The sequence below is a fragment of the Ananas comosus genome, linkage group 13, assembly GCF_001540865.1.
Source record: "Ananas comosus cultivar F153 linkage group 13, ASM154086v1, whole genome shotgun sequence".
NCBI lineage: Eukaryota > Viridiplantae > Streptophyta > Magnoliopsida > Poales > Bromeliaceae > Ananas > Ananas comosus.
Genome location: NC_033633.1, coordinates 7,276,771 through 7,287,254, shown reverse-complemented (window position 1 = coordinate 7,287,254; position 10,484 = coordinate 7,276,771). Strand labels below are relative to the sequence as shown.

Sequence of the window (10,484 nt, the reverse complement as noted above, 5' to 3'; positions counted from 1 at the left end):
CACGGAGACAGAAGAGATTCTATATTTGCATGGCATTCCAATCATGTGTATGGAGATACACATCAACAACTTACAACATATATTCACGATAATCCACAATCATTCAATTAGATGCATGCACCCAAACAACTAGCCATCCTTGTGAATGACGCATGCTTCTAAATACTCCTTAGGTACTGAATGATGCAATACACAGCATCCAACATCCTATCACTTAAACATATTTTCCACCGAAAAACTTTATTTTTAAATTCTAAATAAATAGTAAGTCAAAAATCATTTCAAAACAACTTTGAAAACCGTTCCCCTATACGTAACAATGTGGTGCCAGTGTGGTGCAAAGATAATGACGTTAGTTTTCAGGAATAGCTTGGTTCGAAAATAAACTATATATACATAGTTAATCTTCATATAGGTATAACTTTTGGGATATGTATAAATTAGGCCAACTTTGCATTTGAATAAAAATTGAGTCATTTCTAGAAATTAGTAAAATAACATTTCAAAATTTGGATTGGAATAGTGGCCACAATAGTAATTATATTTTAAAGTAATAATACTAATTAATAACATCAAATAATTAATGATATGATAATTTAATTAATTAATTAATTAATTAATTAACCATAAATATTGTTAAATAACCATTAGTAAAGGAATCGCTGTTCCATCCAAAAAGGCGGAACAACAACTCAGCTCTCTTAACAGGTTATTCTATGAAAACTAGAATCCCCCCGAACCAAACAATGCCTTCAAATAAAATTTAAGCTAAATCCCATATTTCAATTTTGGAAAGATTAAATACGAAGCAACAAAAAAAAAAAATAAATAAATAAATAAACGAGTTTGCTTTTGCAAAGAACATTACTATGGTTACACGAACGTGCGGAAGAGTGCGGTGGACTCGTATAATTATGCTGTTCATGAAAAATTGTATTCTGCTTGATGAAAGCATATGATTACGCATTTAAAGTGACTTAAAAACTTCATGATTTGTGTTGAGCTCCAGGCAAAAGATATTTCACGAACCAGACATAAGATTTCCTTGAAGAACAAATTACAATCCACCTTCACCCATGTATAGGAAAATTCTCATATTGCATATATAGAGTTTGCATGCAGCCCCGTGCGTGCATAGCAATTTCAACAACCCCTATCCATTCTTGCCGCGCGCACAAATTTTTTGCACAGCAGGATCGACCCCGGAGCGAATTTTTTTTGTACAAACACGAGGTTGCATTCGGTGTGCTCTCTAAAATAAATGTAAAGCTTAAATTGTTATGGGAATAACAATTCAGTTTCACTCTATTATATCTGTTCTATTCCAGGGTTGGGCTTGAGATCAAGTTGGCTAAGATCAGATTCTATCCCTCCCTAAATTTTAACCAATTAAAACTACATAGTGAGTTGCTAGCTACACCTTACCCAACACCCATCATCATTCACATTAGAATGCAAGCAAGATCAGCTCAATCACAACAAGCAAAGTTACTCTTGATGGAGATAAAAATCATAGTCTTATACATTTATTTACCTATCTTCCTCCACTATATATTGCATATGAATATGAAGAGATCATCACAACCAATCGACATATTCAGTTGAGGCCCTTGGTTTCCTTTTCGGCTTTTGATACCTGTCATTCTCAAACTTCGCCTTGGATATAAGTGAATCCAGTAAAGATGCCTCTGCTAAGTCATACGGTACTCTTAAGACACTGCAAATATTCATCCAAGCAACCAAAAAAAAGCTAAGCCAAGGGAAAAAGAATAAGAAATAATGTGACAGAAGAAATTGTTCTCGAGAGTTCAAAATGATCACATCTATGATCAGAATATCCATAGTTAATAAATTTACCTCCCAAGAAGATCCTCAAGAATAGCTCGTTGAGAAGGTGTAACATAGTGTATGCATCTTCGAGGACACCGTCCAACAGCAAGCTGGACAAGGTAATCATCACCATGTCCTGCACAACAATTATATTCTTAACAATTTCAAACCATATTGACAATTTTTTCACGTGAAGTCGAAAGCTTTTTTAAATATAGTTGAACATCATGCCAACCGGTGACCACAAACTGCACCATGAGTCAAGCATCCTGTGTTACATTCATGCTAAATGTAAAGTTTCGTCATGACACACCAATACTATGCTTAACTTTCCACGCTCTTTAATATGTTTATTCGAATCATCTTTATAGAATTTTTTTTACATACAATAAATTTTATATAAAGATTTCTTCAAAAGATGACTTTACGACTCAAAATCTAGTAATAGCAGGAAAAATGTTCCGTATCATTCACAAAAAAAGTATTGACAGGGTACAAAGGTGAATGACAAAATGTCAAGAAATGAAGAGATTTCTCTTCAGAGAATATACAGATGTTAATCGTTTAGAAGGCTTCATTTGGTGCATACTGCAACAATGACATTGATTGCAGGAGAAATGTTATAGAACTCGGGCCTTCTGTATTGGAACTTCTACATTAGTACAAAATATATTTACATGAAGATGTCATATAGGCTCAACATATTAAAAGTTTGTTTATATAAAGTTCTAAAGTCATGTGTAGTAACCTTAACCAGTACAAAAAAGGAATTTTTAAAAGTCAAATTCATTTGGAAGAACACCTAAACATTTTCATGGAATTAAAATAATAAAAAGTGGAGAACGAAAGAAAGTTGGATGCCCTCATGCATGCTCACGGTTTAAGGCAGTGTTTGTTTCACAGAAAGTGGAGAGGAGTAAAGTGATTGTCAATTGTAAATGCCCATTTCCATTGTTTGTATAACACACTGGACTTTTGCAAATTGCAAGGTTCGAGTGTTTGATTTGTGTTTCGAGCTTTTCCACATTTTCTGGAGGGTCGTAGACAGTGTTCCGACCTATGGCTCGTATTTCGAGAATTGAGGTTTAAAACTTTGCACCAAAACCCAAAAAGTTGAATTTTTGGTCTGCTCTCGGGTTAGCCTCAGCAGGACTGTGTACCGGTACAGTCTTGATGGTTGTACCGGAACACATTTTGCACCGATACACCTTGATGGTTGTACTGGTACAGATGTGGTTTTCAGCCGACCCGAGGCTCGGGTTTGCGCATTCGGGGGAGTTGTACCAGTACACTTTCTCGTGTACCGGTACACTTTGCCAGATTGCAAACTGGCAGCTTTTGAGGGATGTATTTGCTTTCATTGCTTCTCTATACATACCCCACGCCCCTTAGAGGTTTCCCTGAGCTGGGAAACAGGGAAGACAAGGTAGGGAACCTCTCACTTCCCCTCTTTGGATTTTATCTCCCTCTTTTTTGGATTTTGGTGGATTAACCCTCTCTTTTGCATCTTAGTGGCATTTCCACCATTGTTGAAGGCTTGAAGCTTGGAGAGAAGCTTGTTTGAGAGAAGAACATCAACCTTTGTTGGTTTAGAGCCTTGATTGAAGCCTCTAGAGAGGTTGGTAACATGTTTCATCCTTTGGATTCATATTTTTATGGTTTTTACTAGAACAAACCCTAGAATTGGAAACTTAGAGTTTGTTTGGGGGTTTTGGATCTAGGGATTTTGGAGCTCAATTGGTTGGATTAGAACCTTCCTCTAGGTGGGATTGGAAGGGTTCTAGCTCCCATTTGGAGCTTGAGAGGGATTTTCTACACTATAGGTGAGTTTTGGCCATTTTGTTGAGTTGGTTAATGTTTAACCTTTGTGTTGTTCGTAACGTTCGTGTAATACTCCTAGTTTAACCTTTAGAGAGCTAGGAGGCTTGTGGGCACCTTCGTCGGCACAAACGAAGGGTTGCGAGGAGACTTTGTGGGTTTGGCCTCACCAAAATGGGATAAATCTTCCCTATAATGATTTTTTACTTATCGTAAAATGAAAATGCATGCATATTCTTACTAGATAGAATATTTGAGAATTTTAGAATGCCTAAAATGCACATGTTATATACAATGCATATTGGACCTCTATGTAGTAGAGAGTTTTCATGTTGGGCTTGGGGCCTATGGTTAGTATTCTTATACTTGGTTTGAGATCATGTTTCATTTAGTGAAAATGATGAGTACATTACACTCTTGGGCTTAGAACTCATGCTTGGCATAGGAATAAGCTAATGTCATAAAGTGGCATTGGGCTCGGCATATGAATGGATTTAGTAAGCTCATGTCATAAAGCGGCATTGAGCTTGGAATATGAATGGACTTGGTAAACCTATTGTCATGAAGTGGCATTATTGTTGGAACAAGATTTGGACATAGTGAGGTATAATGTCATATAGTGACATCGAATTTAATGAATGGTTAAGCCTTCTCTTGCGCAATTGGGCATTGAACTAGACCGTTGGATTGCTAGTGGCGATTACCATGTTAGAGACATGATGATCGGGTTCTTGAGACGATGATTATGCTTGCTTGCCATTTGTGCTTATTCGCATAGACGATGATTATGCTTGTGAGGGTCGCTCCCTACAAGCCGGCACTCCGGAGTTAGCCTACGCGACTTATGCTCGCTCGTGCAGTATTTAGAAGCTTACGGGGGCCTGGCGGGATAGACTCATTCCTCGAGTGGGAATGCTGGAGCTACCACGGCCACTAAGGCGGCACAAGCCGTACTATCTTGTGTAGGTCCTTAATTGGAAATGGAAATCGACACGGAGTCATATAAGTAATAATCACTACTAGACTAGTAGTTGGATTTATCGGGCATTTGGACATATAGTGTATTTGATAGTATTGCTTATTGCATTACAGCATACTTGTTTGCCATGTTGGAGTATACTAGTCATGTATTGGCATTTCGGACTATGATAGAATAGATGTACACCATGTTGACATCATTTATATTTGTGGCATAGTAGAATAGCATTTTATTATATGCTTTCATTTCTGCAGTTATTCCAGTTATTCATATCTGCTCTCTATATTGCTCAGATCAGTAATTGCCCATTGGGAACTATAAATTATAGTTCTCACGCCCCCTGTTTCATATTTTCTTTCAGAGCCTTCCACGCCGGGAGAGGCTCGGGATCGCGGGAAAGATATCGCCTCGGGCTAGCTAGCGAGGGACTTGTCGATAGGTGGTCCACCTCTCTTTTGTTTCATTGTGAAGAGGTTGAGAGATTTGTACCTTTTTGTAGAGACCACCCTTTATATGTATCTTGAGATTTATGATGTATTAACTTATGTTTTACCTTAGTTGAGTAATTCTCTTTCTTCCATTTCTGTTGATAGAATTAGTTGTATACTTGCTCTGATATCTCTAGTTACTGTTTAATCTTATCTTTCATACCTCTTTGTTGTAGACGCCTTATATGTGCAGGCATATGGCGGGTCTGGGAACGCACCGGGCGGGCCTATGCCGGGTCTCGGGGCGTGACAATTTGGTTCACCGTGACTTCACCTTTGATCGAAATATAAACTCCCAAAAATACTGTAATTGCCTACGGCGCACCGACCCCAAGCCGAAGAACTCAATTATAAACTATAAAAAGACCTCTTACACTGTAGCCCCGATCTAAATTAACCCCATGGATTAAAAATTACATCAATTTCCATCCTATATACTTTGTCATCCCCTTAAATAGATCCAAAAAATTTAAAAATTGGTAAATTAGACTATAAAACTTCACTAAAATAAGTTGGCATATCATATTATTCCACACCTAACATATATTCAAATTGCAAATCAAAAAAATATTTTAAAAAATAGATAAAGAACATCTTCTATTTTGGTAACACTATCAAAATTGATAGTTTATTGAGGAATTTATTCAATTTATATGATTTTATTGCATTACTTATAGATAACTTTGTTTGTAAATTTTTATAGCTAAATTCAATAATTATCCCAAATAGCTAGACCTATTTGAGATAATAACAGTGTTGAGGGATAATTAATTCAATTTTTTATGTAGGGGTAATTAAGATGAAAGCTAAAGTGCAAGGGGGCTTTTATAATTTAGCCTAGGGATAAAAGTAAAGTTCTAAGATGTGTAGTCACCTTCAGCAATGCAGATAAGGATTTTTTAGAAGTCCAATTCATTTGGAAGAACACCTAACCATTTTTCTTGGAATTAAAATAATAAAAAGTGGAGAAAGAAAGAAAGTTGGATGTCCTCACGCATGCTCACTATTTAAGGCGTGTTTCTTTCACCAAAAGTGGAGAGTGGTAAAGTGGTTTTCAACCGTAAATGCCGATTTCCATTGTTTGGTTCACACGTAACTACAACTTTGATCGAAACTTAAACTCCCAAGAATACCACAATTGCGTTCAGCATGCCTACCCCAAGATGAAGTTAATTATTGAGCAAGAAAAAGAATAAAATTTTAATCCATCTCTCTCACACCTCCTGCTCTATACCATTCACTTCCTACCAAACAAATAATAGAACTGAGAGAACTTCATTTCCATAGCTAAACAAACAAACAGCAGAAGAAAAAGTAATTTTCCACCTAATCTCGAGTTCACCTAATAATAGTCTACTTCAACTTGAACTTTACCTTTGGTGAAACAAAAAGACCCTTCACTGATCTCCCCATAGTTGTCTTGACCAACTAGAATTCCTTTCTCTATAAAATATGCAGAAAACAACGTTTGTTGGGACCTTCAGAGGTTTAACCTTTTTATAACTCACAACTTCTGCCAAACTGTGATAGACGGTAAGACATAAAGGGATCTTTGTCAATCATATAGAGGAAAGAGAATCATCTCTCTTCCTCCTCCGTGTGTGTGTGTGTGTGTGTGTGTGTGTGATAAAAAGTAAGCTCCAGAACCTAGGCATCATGGACAGGAGACACGACATGACTTGATCACGGCAACTCAACAGAGAGGCTCTGTTGCGGAGAAGAAAGAACTTAAACCAAAGAGTTGGTGAAGTTTTTTTAAATTTTTATATACATTTTTTGTTTCGTAAATAGGTTTCAGGCTTTCAGCCTTGGCCCATTGCAATAGTTCTGCATTTATTTTTTAGGAAACCTCGTCGGAGCTTTTTTTTTTTTATTTGCTAGACACGCATCCGCGTTGGACTCACACACGTGGGGTTTTGCCCCGTGTCCATGATGCCTAGTCCGGAATACTCCTACACCTTCCAACAAAGTCAAGCTTCTCTCTCTCCCCCCTTCTCTCTCTGTGATAAAAGTAAGCTCCGGCACGCCCCTACGTCCTCCAACAAAGTGCTACCCCCTTTCTCTCTTTGTGACAAAAAGGTAAGCTCCGGAAGGCCCCTACGTCTTCCAACAAAAGTACCAAGAAAGAAGTCTGGTTGGAAATTCGATGCTTGGAGAAACACCTTCAACACGTCGAATCCACGACATTCACGCTGAATCTACGACGCGCACTCCATCTAGTACAAGTAGATGATGTGTTGATGGTGATTCGATGCTTGGAGAATCACAAAAGTACCAAGAAAGAAGTCTCTAAGCAATAGTGTATAACGACCCAATCCGCTAGCAATAAAAACTCATTGGGCCCACACCACCAGCCCAAAATGCTTAATACCAATTATTATTACTAGAGTGTCCAATCACAACTTTATTCTCATATGATGTGGGACTAGATATAAGACCCACCACACTTCTCTCATCCGATGTGGGACTAGATATGAGACCCAGTCACACTTCCAACTGGTGAACCGGCTTTGATACCAAATGTAACAAACCCGATAGTCCCACATCGACATCAAATGGGAAAGGATTCTAATTTGAAATATAAGAAGCTTCCACCTTAGTAATAATAATAAATGGGCGTAAGCATTTTGGGCCCAATAAATGGGCGTAAGCATTTTGGACCAGTATTTGGGCCCAACGAGTTATTATTGTTAACGGGTCGGGTTGTTACAATTGGTATCAGAGCCAATTACTAGCCGAAAATGTGAGATGAGTCTCGGCTGAGCCAGAGTTGTGCAGCGAGGCAGAGCGAGGCTCTCTGGCTGATAACTGTTGTGGGTGGAGAGTGGCTCCCCACAAGATCAGCTAAGGCTAACGAGACGAGTCTAACATCCCCTGATACTTGTGAGTGTGTCTAAGCCTGGCGAGAACGTCAGGGCTTAAAAAAGGAAGAATGTGAGACCCCAAGATTTGGAATAGTCCTATATAAGATAATATAGGATTAAACCTCTTTAACCCAGCTATAGCATTTTAGACGATGGCTAGGCTTAAGAGGCAAACACGGTTAAACATACTAAAAGTAGAGTAATCCTATGATGGGTGACCCCCTGGGAAACAGGGCATCACATTTGATGGGGATAACGTGTTGCCACCAAATGTTGACATTTTTGTGGCGATTATTGTCGCCATAGAAGCCAATGTTTAAAGTACCAAACCAAATATTTTGCCACCAATTCATTTGCCAGCAGGACATATTACTGCAACATATGGCATCAATTTTTGTCGCCTCCATAGCCATTTGGTGGCGACTTTTTATTTATTTGGTGGTAGAGTAATTATTTTACAGTGAAGCCAAGACATTTAGCAATTGATTAGACTCTCCGAGAAAAAGAAAAAAAAAAAGATAAGATATATGATAAAATTTTAATGAACACATATCCTCCATGATATAGGAAGCACATAATGTGATTCCCATTTCGAACCAAGGTTTGAGCTAATACTAAAAGAGAGAATGAAAATATTCTTATAAATTAAGGCTTGCCACTAACTGGCATCCAACTACATTTATCACATAAGTGTTGCCATCACTCCTATATTTTTCCTTGTACCAAAGAGAACTAGAGAAAGAGTGTGAAAACGGGGGGAAATGTGAGATACCAGGATTTGGAATAGTCCTATATATAAGATATAATAGGATTAAACCTCTTAACCCGAGTATAGCATTTTAGACTGTGGCTAGTCCTAAGAGGTTAAGAGGGTTAAGTACGATAAGACTAGAGTAGTCTTGAGGTGTGTGAACCCCTGGGAAGTGGGGCATCACAATTAGTATCAGAGCCGAATACCAGCCGAAAATATGAGAGCTAAGTGCTATGCGGGACAATGTGCTACACTATGGGTTTGGTGGAAGCCACTTCTTGAACCTATAGGAGCCACCTCTAGAATCTCACATTGCCTGGTTACTCTGGTTTATATGTTTGTGATCTGAGTTTGGACCTGATGAGGAAGGCAGAGTCTAAAACAGGGGGAGTCTGTAACACCCCAATAGTCTCACATCGACATCGAACGAGAAGGGGTTCTGATTTGAAATATAAAAGGGCTCCACACTAGTAATAATAACTGAGCTTAAGCATTTTGAGCCGATGGTTTAGGCCCAACAAGTTATTATTGCTAGCAGGCTGGGTTGTTACATAGATTAATTCTGCATGAAAACAAGAAATTAGGGTTTTGAAAAATCTATCAGGAATGAACTTCTTGTAGAAAATATGAGAAAAAAGGAACATTCTCTAAGGTTTCTTTCTGGGTTAAACCTATGAAATCCACATGTAAGTGAACCTATCATAACTTATAGCTTTGGAATGAAAATAAATTGGATTAGAAGTCACCCAATTTGAAAAGTTTTGATATGGACTGAAGCTCCGAAGTTTCAAAAGGGAATCCGAAGTTCTAACTATTTTAAAGTTAGTACTCCGGAGTATAAACTAGGAACTCTGGAGTTTCAGTGTGAAACTCTTGAGGAATGCTTTTGGTTTCCATAGTTTGATAGCATACTCCAAAGTTTCACCCTGAAGTTCAAAAACCCTAACTTCGGATTTTGGAGTTTCATAGCAAACTCCGGAGTTTCATAGCAAACTCCGGAGTTTCATGTGAAAACATGAAATCACAAGGTTCGTGTTCCAGAGTTTATGTTAGGAATTCTGGAGTTTCATGCAAAGACGATTCTATTTCAAGACCTTCACTCCAAATCCAACTTAACTCTTATAAAATACTTGCACAAGTTTAAGTACAAATATTATCACTGACACTGTAAAATCTTACCAAACGTAATGAACTTAAATTTTAGGATTTCGGGTCTTCAAAATTTGATCTTCTCATTATGGACTTCTTCAAGACTCCCACTCAAGCACTCACGAAATTTGCCAACATACAAATCTGTAACAATCTCCCCTTTGGCAATTACATGATAAAACAAAAAAATTACAACGAAAGCACTCATAACACTCAACTCACCCCCAAAAATGCAGTTTGTTGCAATCGCCAAAACAATGAACCTCTCATGTGAAAGATCCAAACAAAAAAAAAAAAAACAAATTTACAACTCCTAAAACAATCTCTATGACTTAGCCATGCTGGGAGTCTTGAAGTCTTTAACACTTTGCAAAACAAACATTTTCAACAAACAAAGTTAATTTTCAGTCAATAAATACATCAAAAATTTTCAATACCTCTCCCTCTATGGTCTTGCACTGAAAAAAAAAAATCAAAAACTCACAATCAAAAAATTTCAAATTTTCAATTCAAATTGAATCAATATCTCTCATCCTTTGTTTAGAAACTCATCATCTCCCCCATCAACATATCTTTCCCTTTTTTCGTCAACAAATTACCAAAGA

The 10,484-nt window shown here is 37.6% G+C and overlaps 1 protein-coding gene across 3 annotated transcripts in view; it reads right to left on the bottom strand.

Annotated features, from left to right (window-relative positions):
• The window catches only part of LOC109719043, a 57,922-nt gene continuing 48,859 nt past the window's right edge, over positions 1,422-10,484 (bottom strand). For all 3 annotated transcript variants that reach the window (XM_020245537.1, XM_020245538.1, XM_020245539.1), the window contains 2 exons: positions 1,858-1,966; positions 1,422-1,717 (listed from right to left, as the gene is read on the bottom strand). In XM_020245537.1, coding sequence (XP_020101126.1) covers positions 1,579-1,717; positions 1,858-1,966 — 248 coding nt within the window. In that variant the 3' untranslated portion in view covers positions 1,422-1,578. The remainder of the gene's footprint in view (positions 1,718-1,857; positions 1,967-10,484) is intronic.